The sequence below is a fragment of the Pseudorca crassidens genome, chromosome 15 (genome assembly GCF_039906515.1).
Source record: "Pseudorca crassidens isolate mPseCra1 chromosome 15, mPseCra1.hap1, whole genome shotgun sequence".
In the NCBI taxonomy this organism is placed as follows: Eukaryota; Metazoa; Chordata; class Mammalia; order Artiodactyla; family Delphinidae; genus Pseudorca; species Pseudorca crassidens.
In genome coordinates this window covers 344,097-356,309 of record NC_090310.1, presented here as the reverse complement: position 1 = coordinate 356,309, position 12,213 = coordinate 344,097, and the positions used below count along the sequence as shown (strand labels likewise).

The following is a 12,213-nucleotide window of genomic DNA, read 5'->3' as shown; positions in this document are numbered from 1 at the left end:
CAGATGTAATGGATTTACTGCTCAATTTAAGACAAAACAAATCTGTAACCACCAAGCAGAGCTCCCAATAACGGTTGCCAGATCAGGTTGCCTGTTGGAAGCCCCGTTAGAAGCCAAGTGACCGGGGTAAGAATAAGCTCGCCATGGAGACACCGCGTGCGACATGGACCAAGAGATGCGGCGTGGACTCACAGGTTCTCTGGGGGTGGGTGGGGTGGGGGTGGGGGTCTCCAGCTGAGACCACCCACAGCAGCGCCACCCACAGAGCGAACTGCCCTCGACGATGGACGCGCTCTATCTGACACCGCCCAGTGCTGGCCACACGGGCCACTGTGCACTCGACATGCGGCCAGCGTGACAGAGGAACTGCCTTTGCACTTTGTTTCATTTTACTTTAAACGGCCGCCATGGTGGATGGAGAAGAACGGGCCAGGAGACACGTGGGTCCAAACAGGAGGACATCAGGGCTGCATCCCAGCTACCACGCCGGTCAGATGTCCCCGAGAGGCCTGTGGGACAACTGCTATGTGTGGATGGTCCCACAGGGGACCGAGTCACCATGGAGATGGGTGGACTCTACGATCCCCCCAGCCCCACCCTCTCCCGCGCATGCTTACATTTTCAGACCCCTGGCAGATGTGAGCGTGGGCCAACTCCACGGCGATGACCTTCACGTGCGGCCGAAGGGCCTCCCTCGGGCAGCCTCGGATGATGGAGGCAAAGACCAGGAGGCCGGAGGGGGAGGGAGACTTCCTCAGCATCGACAAGATCAACTTCAGAAACACCTCCGGGCTGACGAAGGTCCCGATCAGCTCTGCAGATCTCGTGCACTGAGGGCAGATGGAGGAGGCCTGAGGCTGCCGCCCCTCTCAGCCCCTCGCTGCTCTGCGTCTGCCGTGCCCGCTTTCACCTGCCAGAAGCAGCCCTGCAGGCCCGTCTCTTCCTAACGTGCTCAAACACCCACGAAAACTGGTGAGTCCCCTCATGAGCTCAGAAGTGCCCGGGGAAGGAGTTCATGCCATTTGGCGTGGGCACGGCTGTCAGAGCGTCCTCTCTGAGGCCCGACTGCCTGAGCTGGACTCATGGGGGCGGCTCTGCACGTCTGTCCGAGCAGTGACCACTGCAGTGGCCTGCGGGTGGAGGATGTGTTTACCTTCAGACACAGGGCCGCTCACCTGCACATGCTTAATTTAAAGAGAACCGTTAAACGCCTTTTTTATGGGCACGAAGGCTGGATGCAGAAGGCTGGGGAGAGCCCGGGGGCCACGGAAACATCTACACCTTCACACAGGGGCGACTGCGTGACTGCTGATACGTGTCCAAGTACACACACTGCAGAACTAGGAAGGGTGCATGCAGCCCCTGAGGACAGTGGAATGCCACTCACACTGCGGACCACGGCCTTCTCCTCGTCGGCACAGGCGTGGAGCAGGGTGCGCAGGACGGGCTCCAGGTGCTGCGTGATGTGGCCTTCCGCGTGCAGCAGCAGTACCGCCAGCAGCTGTGCCGACTTCACCCTGGTCGCCACCACCCAGTCGGTGATGTCGTGACAGATGGCGGGAAGGATCTTGGAGAGGTTTCTGAAGACCAGCTCCCGGCAGCCCAGCCCCGGGCGGCTCCCTGTGGGTCATAAAGATGGATGGGAACCGGTGAAATTTACAAACAAGATCTCAACGATTCATGTACGAAGTCACTTACTACACATTCCTCACTTAAGGCACACCTACGGGTTTTATTTTGAGGTCTTAAAAAACTCAAACCAACTCTGAAGACAGAAATGACGCCACAAAGTGTCATAATTTACTTTAAGTCTTTACAGCGATCCTGAGGTGTGACTCACAGTAAACTACATGCTCGAAGGGCACAACCCTGAAGTTCTGACAGATGGATACCACTGTGAACCATCACGGCCATCAAGGTAACGCGCACCTGCCACCCAGAAGGTCCCTGTGCTCCCGACGATGCCCTCCCCTGCCCCCGGGCAGCCCCGGTCGGCTTCCTGTCGCTATGGGGAGCCGCAATTTCCCGATTTTCTGTGAGTGCAGCTGCGCAGCACACGCTCCTCTCTGCCTGGCTTCCTCCGCTCCGAGGCCCAGCAAGTGGTGGGGGGCGCCGGCCCCTGCTCACTGCTGAGCAGCGTTCCAGCACACGGACAGACCACAGTCTGTCTGTCTACCTGCCGATGGATGTCTGAGCAGTTCTGCCGTGGGCTGTCGCCGACGAGACTTCTCTCGGGTGGGCGCCCTGGAGCGCCACGGCTAAGCACATGGAAGGTGGGCACTATACTGATTAAGAAATGGCCGAGCGGTTTTCCAACGCTGCTGCACTGCTGTCTGCCCTCCCCAGCCGTGCACGAGGCCTGAAGCTCCTCCACACCTGGCACGGGCAGTCCTAGGTCAAGCCTCCAGGCAGGGAGGGGCATCTCCTTGTGGCTTTGATGTGCATTCTCCTCACGAGCAATGCCCTGGAGCACTGACTCATGGGCTTGTTTGACATCTGTGTGTCCTCAGTTAAGTGTCTTTTCAAACTTTTTTTGCCACTAAAAAACTGGATTGTGTTCTTGATATTGAGTTTGAGAGTTCTCTCTGTGCTCTGGACACAAATCCTTATGTAGACAATTTGCAAACGTCTCAGTCTGTGCCCTGTCGTTTCATTCTCTTAATGTCTTTCAAAGAGCAGAAGTTTTCATTTTGATGAAAAGCAATTTATCAGTCATTCTTTTGTGGAGTGTATTTAGGTCGTACTCTTAGATCCACATGGCATTTGGGGTTAATTTTCATTTATCAGGATGGTTGGATCCAAGCCCACTTTTTTTGCACATCCAGTGATTCCAGCACCATTGCTGAGACGTCTTTTCTCCCCTTGTCTTTGCAACTTGCCAAAATTCAGAGTCCACATGCCTGTGTCTGTTTCTGGACTCTGCTCTGTTCCACTGGTCTATCGGTCTGATTTTTTATTTTTTTAATTTATTTTTGGCTGTATTGGGTCTTCGTTGCTGCGCACAGGCTTTCTCTAGTTGTGGTGAGTGGGGGCTACTCTTCATTGCGGTGCATGGGCTTCTCATTGCAGTGGCTTCTCTTGTTGTGGAGCACGGGCTCTAGGCGCGTGGGATTCAGTAGTTGTGGCACACGGGTTCAGTAGCTGTGGCTCGCGGGCTCCAGAGCGCAGGCTCAGTAGTTGTGGCACACGGGCTTAGCTGCTCCGTGGCATGTGGGATCTTCCTGGACCAGGGATCGAACCCGTGCGCCCTGCATTGGCAGGCAGATTCTTAACCACTGCGCCACCAGGGAAGTCCATGTCAGTCTGTTTTTATGTTCATAACCTCACCATCTTGATTACTGCGTTTTATGTCTTAAAACCAGACGTACTCATCTTTCAACCTGGGCCTTTGTCTTCAAAGTTTTGGCTGTGCTAGGTCCTTTATGTTTCCTTGTGAATTTCAGGATAAGTTTCTCAATTTCTATAAAAAAGCCTTCGAGGATTTTGATTACAAGATTTTGACCTTAAAGACTCAAAACAACTCTAGAGATAGAAATGAGACCGTGACATGTCAAAGTTTAAAGCGTGTTTTAGTAAAAAGAACAGCTTGTACCATGAGGCCTCACTTTGAATTTTTGTTCCTGTTACTTTTCTCTTTTTATGGTATATGAGAGAATTAGTTCTAAATGTTTCAGATTCTGCTGGCGGTTTAAGTGAGCTTGTTACAATTTTGTAAAAAACAAAAAGGAAAACAATAAATGCCCTTTTCTTCCTGACGACATGTCCCTTGTGGAAAGTTTGTGGGATGAGGGGACAGGTTAGGATCGTCTGGGGAGTGGTCCACTGACAGGCGGGCACACGGCCTGAGAGGCATTTCCAGAGATGCGCGCCTCACTCTGAAGATGGCTCTGAAGCCTCCTTTCCTGTACTTGATACGGCAGACGTGATAATTTAAAAGATGGTGCATTCTCAAACTTTACTAAATCAGAAAAAACCCTGCTGGCAACTAATTTTTGTACCTTTTCCAAAACATGCGTGATTTCCCCTCATAGCAGTTGTGCGGCATGGGAGGTGAAGCTGCATGAATAAACATGTGGACGAAAAAAAAAAAAAACACGGGCCTCCCAGGTATGGGGGAGGAGCCGCCTTCTGGGTCTCACAGTGAACAGCAGCGGGTGCTCACGAGGCATGAGCAGTTGTCTTCATGCTGCCCTTCGTGCAAGGCGTCCCCTCCAGGGTGGCCGTCCGAGCCTGACTTCACCTGACCAGGGCTGGAGGGGCCTGCGGGCCCAGGTCCCGGTCCCTCCCATGGTGCTGCCTGTCTGACCTGGTGCATGTATGCTAGGCTTTGTCCCTGCCAGCGGCACTCCACCATCACTCCACTGTAAGAAGACACCTGCAGACAGACTGCAGTGATACAGGCGTCCGATCAAGTTCAGTGGAAGGGACTTCGTTCCTAGACAGAAAGTGTTTCCAGAGCAGAAGAAACTAGACACATGTGGGGTTGAGGGGCAAAGAGGGGGGCCGCAGCCCGGCGGGCAGGGGGCTTCCTTGGAAATGCAGCCCGGATCTGACTCAAGAGCTAAGGGAACACATGGCATGCCCGCGCACACACACGCACACGCGGGCGCTCACGGTCTGGCAGAGAACCACGACGAGGGGCCGGACGGGAGGTCCAGCAACGGGAGGCTCTGTTCTGAGGGTAGCATCACCCGGAACACGAGGACTGCATCTCACCGGCTACCTGTGTGTTTGCTTCTCCAGGTGAAGCTCACAGAACAGCTTTGTGAGATGACAAAGCACCACCCATTTCCAACGTTTCCCCATCAGGCTCACGCTCCTCGGATGGCCGCGCCCCTCACGTACCCAGGGAGGCCCGCCCAGGACCCCGAGGGAGGCCCTTCCCGCCGTCCGGCTCTACCTCCGGGACTCGCCCTGCTGCACCGCTGGCCTGGGCTGGCCGCGCTCACCTGGCGAGGGGTGGTGTGCGGGGGGCGGGCCAGCGAAGTCCAGCTTGTCCTTGAGGTCCTCCTCGTTCTCCATCTGCCAGCGCAGCCCGACCTGCTCCCAGAGGCCGGCTGCCTCGCACCTGCCGCACAACACAGACCCGGGTCAGGGGGCGCCCTCGGGGGGGCGGCCGGGTCTCTGCCCGAGGGAGCTCACCAGTGAGTCTGCCACGCCTCCATCACTAACCCAAGCAAAGTGCTAAAGATGCAAAACTGTACTGTCAAAGTCCCATGGCCTCCAAGCACGCGGGATGCGGGGACACGGTGGCTCCCACAAGACTCTGGACCAAAGGAAACAACCACCGCCGTAAACAACAGCTTAGGAAAAGCCAGCGCCTGGTGAGGCGAGCAGGAGGGAGGCGCGCGGCACGGCGGCTCTGGGGCGGGACGTGTTGCCCTGGCACCCAGAACCTCGGCCTGTCCGCCACGTTGCCACTTACGCGATCTCGGGGATCTCGTCGTCGAGGCTGCTCAGGAGAAGCGGGATGAGCTTGTGCAAGAATGAGTAGCGGTCCCGCAGGTGCAGCAGCCAGCCCCCGACCACACGCGCCACTGCCTGGCGCACCTGCAGGCAGAGGAGGGTGAGCGGCCTGCACGCGCGTGGGGCCCGCGGCAGCCCAGGCCCCCGTGCGGGCACACAGAGGCCCCAGAGCCCGCTCCGGTGCTCTGGCAGCTCTGCATCCCCATCTCGGGCCTGGAACGAGATGCTAGCACCCTAGGTCTCGCTGCTTCAACCCCTGTCCTCCGGGCTCAGGCCGGACCCTCCACTGGCCACGGCAGGTCCTGCAGCCCCGCCTCAGCCCTGTGGCATGTTTGCGGCCTCCTGTGTGGGAACCTCCTGGCTGGGCTGGGCACTGGCCGCCTATGTCCAAGAAGGTGACGTGCGTGCCTCTACCCACCTCACCCACTGCAGGGAAGAGGTGAGCTTCATGTCGCATGTGACCCGGGGAGCAGCAACAGGCCTCTGTTTTTATCATGTTCTGATTGGACCCAAGGATTCCGATGCCCGTTCCAGTTTAGTCGGGCAGGATCCCACCCACGGGGGCTCGGGTTACATCGCACCCCGCGGGCTCCCAAAGTAGCCAGCACTGGACGAGGAGCAGCCGCGCTGCCTCGGCTTCGGGTTCTCCTCTACGTCACTGGAACTCACCTGGGAGGTAAGTTTCATTCTTTCATCCGCCCCTCCCCTCCCCTTCCATCTACCCCCCTCCCCGGGGCCCCCCCTGTCATTCCTGAGCACCAGTGAGGGGCTGGGGGCCAACCAGACCTGCTCCCTCTCCCTTCCACCAGGGTTCTGGCCCAGGGCAGGTGCGCACAAGCGCCCAGGGCCTGAGCTGATCGCCTGTGGGGCGCCAGCAGCGGGGCAGGTGGGGCTGTTCCCAGGCAGGCTCCTGGGCAAACACCTATACGGTCACATCCTTGGAGCCTCAACAGCAGGGTCAGTGCTTTATCCCAACTACACAAAGCACACAGAACTCCGTCTTCTAGATGAAACACCCACAATCAGAGACGAGCAATGTGCAGAGGGAGCGCCCGACGGTCAGGGCGAGCCTGGGGCAACCGAGGGCACGTGCCTGCTTATGGGCAGTGACTTAACCTGAGCTGGGTGCTCTCACCTGGATGGTGCACTCAGGGGACCGGGGCCTTTCTGGGCCTGGAGGAAGCTGTGACAGCCCTGCTGCACCGGGACACCACCCCTTCCCACCTCCTTGGACATATCCTGCAGACCTCAAGTGACCAGGCTCCCGAGGGAAAAGCGAGGCCATCCCTCTGGGGCCCCTGCTGAGAAAGTAGGGAGGGACGGGCCTCTCATCACTCCCTGGGTAAGTGATCGGAGCCTCTAATCTTCCTGTGTAATAGAACAGGCACCTGGAGCCCTTCTGGCTGTCTGCACACACTCTAGCAAAACTGTCCTGACTCGTGCAAGTTCAATGTTTCATTGTATAAAGTAACTGTGACCAGCACAGAGAAAGGTGCTCAGCATCACTAATCACTAATCCTCAGGAAAATGCAAGTCAAAACCACAGGGAGATACCAGCTCACGGATGCAGAGGAACTGGATCCCTTGTACATTGCTGGTAGGAATGCAAAGCAGTGCAGCCACGTGGAACACAGTTTGGTGACTTCAACAAGCTGCACATGTGTTACTGTAGGACGGACACAGCAATTCCACTCCTGAGTGTTTACCCGAAAGAAGTGAAGCAGGACTCAAACGGATCCCTGCACACCATCGTCCTCAGCATCCCTATGCACAACAGCTAGAAGGTGGCAACAACCCAAGAGTCCGTGGACGGATGAATGGAGGAACGCAGTGTGGTCTGTCCACACGGTGGATGCTACTTAGCCTTAAAAGGAGCAAAGCACTGACATCTGCCACAGCTGGGTGGACCTCACCAACACAATGCTGAGTGAGAGAGGCCAGCCACAACAGACCCCATCCTGATTCCACTTACATGAAACAGCTAAATTGTCAGATCCAGAGAGACAGAAAGATTAGAGGTCATCAGGAGGGTGGGGGGGACGGGGAGTAATTGCTTAATGGTCACAGTTTCTGTTCGCGATGATAAAAAAAGTTTTGGATGGTGGTGATGGTTGCACAGCACTGTGAATGTACTTAATGTCACTGAACTGTGCACTTAAAAATGGCTAAAATGGCAAATTTTGTTATAAACATTTTACGAAAAAATTTAAAATTAATGATGTAATATATCAAAAACATTGAACGCTTTAAGTGAGGGAATTGTATGGTATGTAAATTATGGCTTGATAAAGGTGTTTTAAAAAATGAAACAGGGGCTTCCCTGGTGGCGCAGTGGTTGAGAGTCTGCCTGCCGATGCAGGGGACATGGGTTCGTGCCCCGGTCCGGGAAGATCCCACATGCCGCGGAGCGGCTGGGCCCGTGAGCCATGGCCACTGAGCCTGCGCATCCAGAGCCTGTGCTCCGCAACGGGAGAGGCCACAACAGTGAGAGGCCCGCGTGCCGAAGAAAAAAAAAAAAAAAAAAAAAAAAAGAAACAAATCAAAATAAAGAGTTAATTATAAGGGAGCCCCCATAAGACGATCAGCTGATTACTCTACAGAAACGCTGCAGGCCAGAAAGGAGTGGCAAGATATATTCAAAGTCCTGAAAGGGAAAAATCTGCAACCCAGGATACTCTATCCAGCAAGATTACCATTTAGAATAGAAGGAGAGAAAAAGAATTTCTCAGACAAGCAAAAACTAGAAGAACACAGCAATACTAAACCTATCCTAAAAGAAATATTGAAAAGTCTTCTCTAGATAGAAAAGAAGCGAGAAGCTATAGGAAAGAGAAAAATAACAATTGGAAAGTAAATCACTTAAATAAGCCAGTATACAGGTTAAAAAAAAATGTAAAAAATTTTTGTGACAGCAACAATAGCCACAATGAATGACAAAAGGATAACTATGAAGATGTAAAAGAGGACATCAAAATCATAAAACGTGGGCGAGATGAAGATGTAAAAGAGGACATCAACATCATAAAACGTGGGCGAGAGGAGTAAGAAAATGTCGATTTTTTTTCTTTTAGAATGTGTTTGAGCCCCTAATGACTATCAGTCTAAAGCAAGCAGATATACCTATGGGTTAACATACTTGAAAAACAGGGTAACCACAAATCGAAAACATACAACAGATTCACAAAACCCAAAAAGAAGAGAACACAAGCATAATATAAAAGGAAATCATCAAATCTCTGGCTAGGCTCACCAAGAAGAAAAGAGAGAGGTCCCAAATAAATAAAATAAGAAATGAAAAAGGAAAAATAACAACTGATACTGCAGAAATACAAAAGACCATAAGAGAATACTATGAACAATTATATGTCAACAAATTTGACAACCTAGAAGAAATGGACAAGTGTCTAGAAACATACAGCTCACCAAAATTGAAACAAGAAGAAATAGAAAACTTAAACAGACCAATTACTAGAAGTTAAGTAGAATCTGTAATAAAAAAGCTTCCTGGGCTTCCCTGGTGGTGCAGTGGCTGAGAATCTGCCTGCCAATGCAGGGGACATGGGTTTGAGCCCTGGTCTGGGAAGATCCCACATGCCGCGGAGCAACTGGGCCCATGAGCCACAATTACTGAGCTTGCACGTCTGGAGCCTCTGCTCCGCAACAAGAGAGGCCGTGATAGTGAGAGGTCTGCACACCGCGATGAAGAGTGGCCCCCGCTTGCCACAACTAGAGAAAGCCCTCGCACAGAAATGAAGACCCAACACAGCCATAAATAAATAAATAAATAAAGTAATTAATTTAAAAAAAGAAAAAGCTCCTTGCAAGGAATTCCCTGGCGGTGCAGTGGTTAGGACTTGGCGCTTTCACTGCCAGGGCCCAGGTTCAATCCCTTCTTGGGGAACTAAGATCCCACAAGCTGCATGGTGTGGCAAAAAACAAACAAACAAAAACAAAAACAAAACAAAAACTCCCTGCAAACAAAAATCCAGGACTGGGTGGCTTCACTGAGGAATTCTACCAAGCATACAAAGAATGTACACCTATCCTCCTCAAACTCTTCCAAAAGACTGAAAAGGAGGTAACACTCCCAAAGACATTCTATGAAGCCACCATCACCCTGATACCAAAATCAGACAAAGACACCACCAAAAAAGAAAATTATAGGCCAATATCTTCCATGAATATAGATGCAAAAATTCTCAACCAAATATTACCAAACCCAATCCAAGAACACATAAAAAAGATCATACACCACGACCACGTTGGACTCATCCCAGGGTCACAAGGATGGTTCAACATACGGAAATCCATCAATGTGAAACACCACATCAACAAAAGACAAAAACCACATGCTCATCTCAAGAGATGCAGAAAAAGCATTTGATAAAATTCAACATCCATTCATGATAAAAACTCTTACCAAAGTGGGTATAGAAATAACATATCTCAACATAATAAAAGCTACTTGTGACAAACCCACAGCCAACACAATACTCAACGGTGAAAAGCTGAAAGTCTTCCTCCACTCTCACCACTTCTATTCAACATATATTGGAAGTCCTAGCCACAGCAATCAGATAAGAAAAAAGAATAAAAGGTATCCAAGTTGGAACAGAAGAGGTAAAATTCTCACTATATGCAGATGACATGATACTATATTTAGAAAACCATGAAGACTCCACACAAAAACTACTAGAACTGATGAACAAATTCAGCAAAGTAGCAGGACACAAGATTAACAGAGAGAAATTGGTTGCATTTCTTTACACTAACAATGAAACATCATAAGGAAATTAAAACAAAAAAAACTTTTAAAAATTGCAACCAAAAAATTAAAATACTTAGGCATAAATCTGACCAAGGAGGTAAAAGACTTACGTGCTGAAAGCTATAAAACATAAAGAAATCTATAGATTCAATGTGATACCTATCAAATTACCCATGACATTTTTCATAGAGTGAGAACAAATAATCCTAAAATTTACATGGAATCATAAAAGATCCAGAATTGCCAAGGCAAACCTGAGGAAAAAGAAAAAAGCAGAAGGCATAACCCTCCCAGACTTCAGACAATACTATGAAGCTACAGTAATCAAAAGAGCATGGTAGGGGCTTCCTTGGTGCAGTGGTTAAGAATCCGCCTGCCGGGCTTCCCTGGTGGCGCAGTGGTTGAGAGTCTGCCTGCAGATGCAGGGAACACGGGTTTGTGCCCCGGTCCGGGAAGATCCCACATGCCGTGGAGCGGCTGGGCCCGTGAGCCATGGCCGCTGGGCCTGCGCGTCCGGAGCCTGTGCTCCGCAACAGGAGAGGCCACCGCAGTGAGAGGCCTGCGTACCGAAAAAAAAAAAAGAATCCGCCTGCCAATGCAGGGGACACAGGTTCAAGCCCTGGTCTGGGAAGATCCCATATGCCACAGAGCAACTAAGCCCATGCGCCACAAGAAGCCACTGCAATGAGAAGTCCGTGCACTGCAACAAAGAGCAGCCCTTGCTCGCCACAACTAGAGAAAGCCCATGTGCAGCAACGAAGACCCAACGCAGCCAAAAATAAATTTATTTAAAAAAAAAAACCAGCATGGTATTGGCACAAAAACAAACATATGGATCAATGGACTAGAGAGCCCAGAAATAAACCCACACAACTATGGACAATTAATCTTTGACAAAGGAGGCAAGAATACACAATGGGGAAAAGACGGTCTCTTCAGCAAGTGGTGTTGGGACAGTTGGACAGGCGCATGTAAATCAATGAAGTTAGAACACACCCTCTCACCATACACAAAAATAAACTCAAAATGGCTTAAAAACTTAAACATAAGACATGACACCATAAAACTCCTAGAAAAGAACATAAGCAAAACATTCTCTGACATAAATCATACAAAGGGTCAGTCTCCAAAGCAACAGAAATAATAGCAAAAATAAACAAATGGGACCTAATCAAACTCACAATCTTTTGTACAGCCATGGAAACCATAAACAAAACGAAAAGATGACCTATGGACTGGGAGAAAATATTTTCAAATGATGTGACCGAGGGATTAATTCCCAAAATATACAAACAGCTCATACAGCTCAACAACAAAAAACCAAACAACCCAATCGAAAAATGGGCAGAAGACCTAAATAGACATTTCTCTAAAGAAGACATACAGATGGTCAACAGGCACATGAAAAGATGCTCAACATTGGTAATTATGTGAGAAATGCAAATCAAAACTACAGTGAGGTATCACCTCACACAGGTCAGAATGGCCATCATTAAAAAGTCTACAAATAACCAATGCTGGAGAGTGTGGAGAAAAGGGAACCCTCCTACAGTGTTGGTGGGAATGTAAGTTGGTGCAGACACTATGGAGAACAGTATGGAGGGTCCTCAAAAAACTAAAGCTATAGCTAACATATGATCCAGCAATCCCACTCCTGGGCATATATCCAGAGAAAGCCATAATTCGAAAAGATTCATGCACCCCTATGTTCACAGCAGCACTATTCACTATAGCCAAGACATGGAAACAACCTAAATGTCCACGGACAGATGAATGGATAAAGAAGACGTGGTATATATATACAGTGGAATATTACTCAGCCGTAAAAAAAGAATGAAATAATGCCACTTGCAGCAACACGGATGAACCTAGAGATTGTCATACTAAGTGAAGTAAGTCAGAGAAAGACAAATACCATGTGATATCACTTATATGTGGAATCTAAAATATGACACAAATGAACCTATCTATGAAACAGA

At 50.4% G+C, this 12,213-nt stretch overlaps 1 protein-coding gene across 2 annotated transcripts in view; it reads right to left on the bottom strand.

Annotated features, from left to right (window-relative positions):
* The window catches only part of DNAAF5 (dynein axonemal assembly factor 5), a 36,416-nt gene that overhangs the window by 21,441 nt on the left and 2,762 nt on the right, over nucleotides 1–12,213 (bottom strand). For both annotated transcript variants that reach the window (XM_067705258.1, XM_067705259.1), the window contains exons 3-6: nucleotides 5,426–5,550; nucleotides 4,950–5,068; nucleotides 1,388–1,620; nucleotides 618–830 (exon numbers count right to left, since the gene is read on the bottom strand). In XM_067705258.1, coding sequence (XP_067561359.1) covers nucleotides 618–830; nucleotides 1,388–1,620; nucleotides 4,950–5,068; nucleotides 5,426–5,550 — 690 coding nt within the window. The remainder of the gene's footprint in view (nucleotides 1–617; nucleotides 831–1,387; nucleotides 1,621–4,949; nucleotides 5,069–5,425; nucleotides 5,551–12,213) is intronic.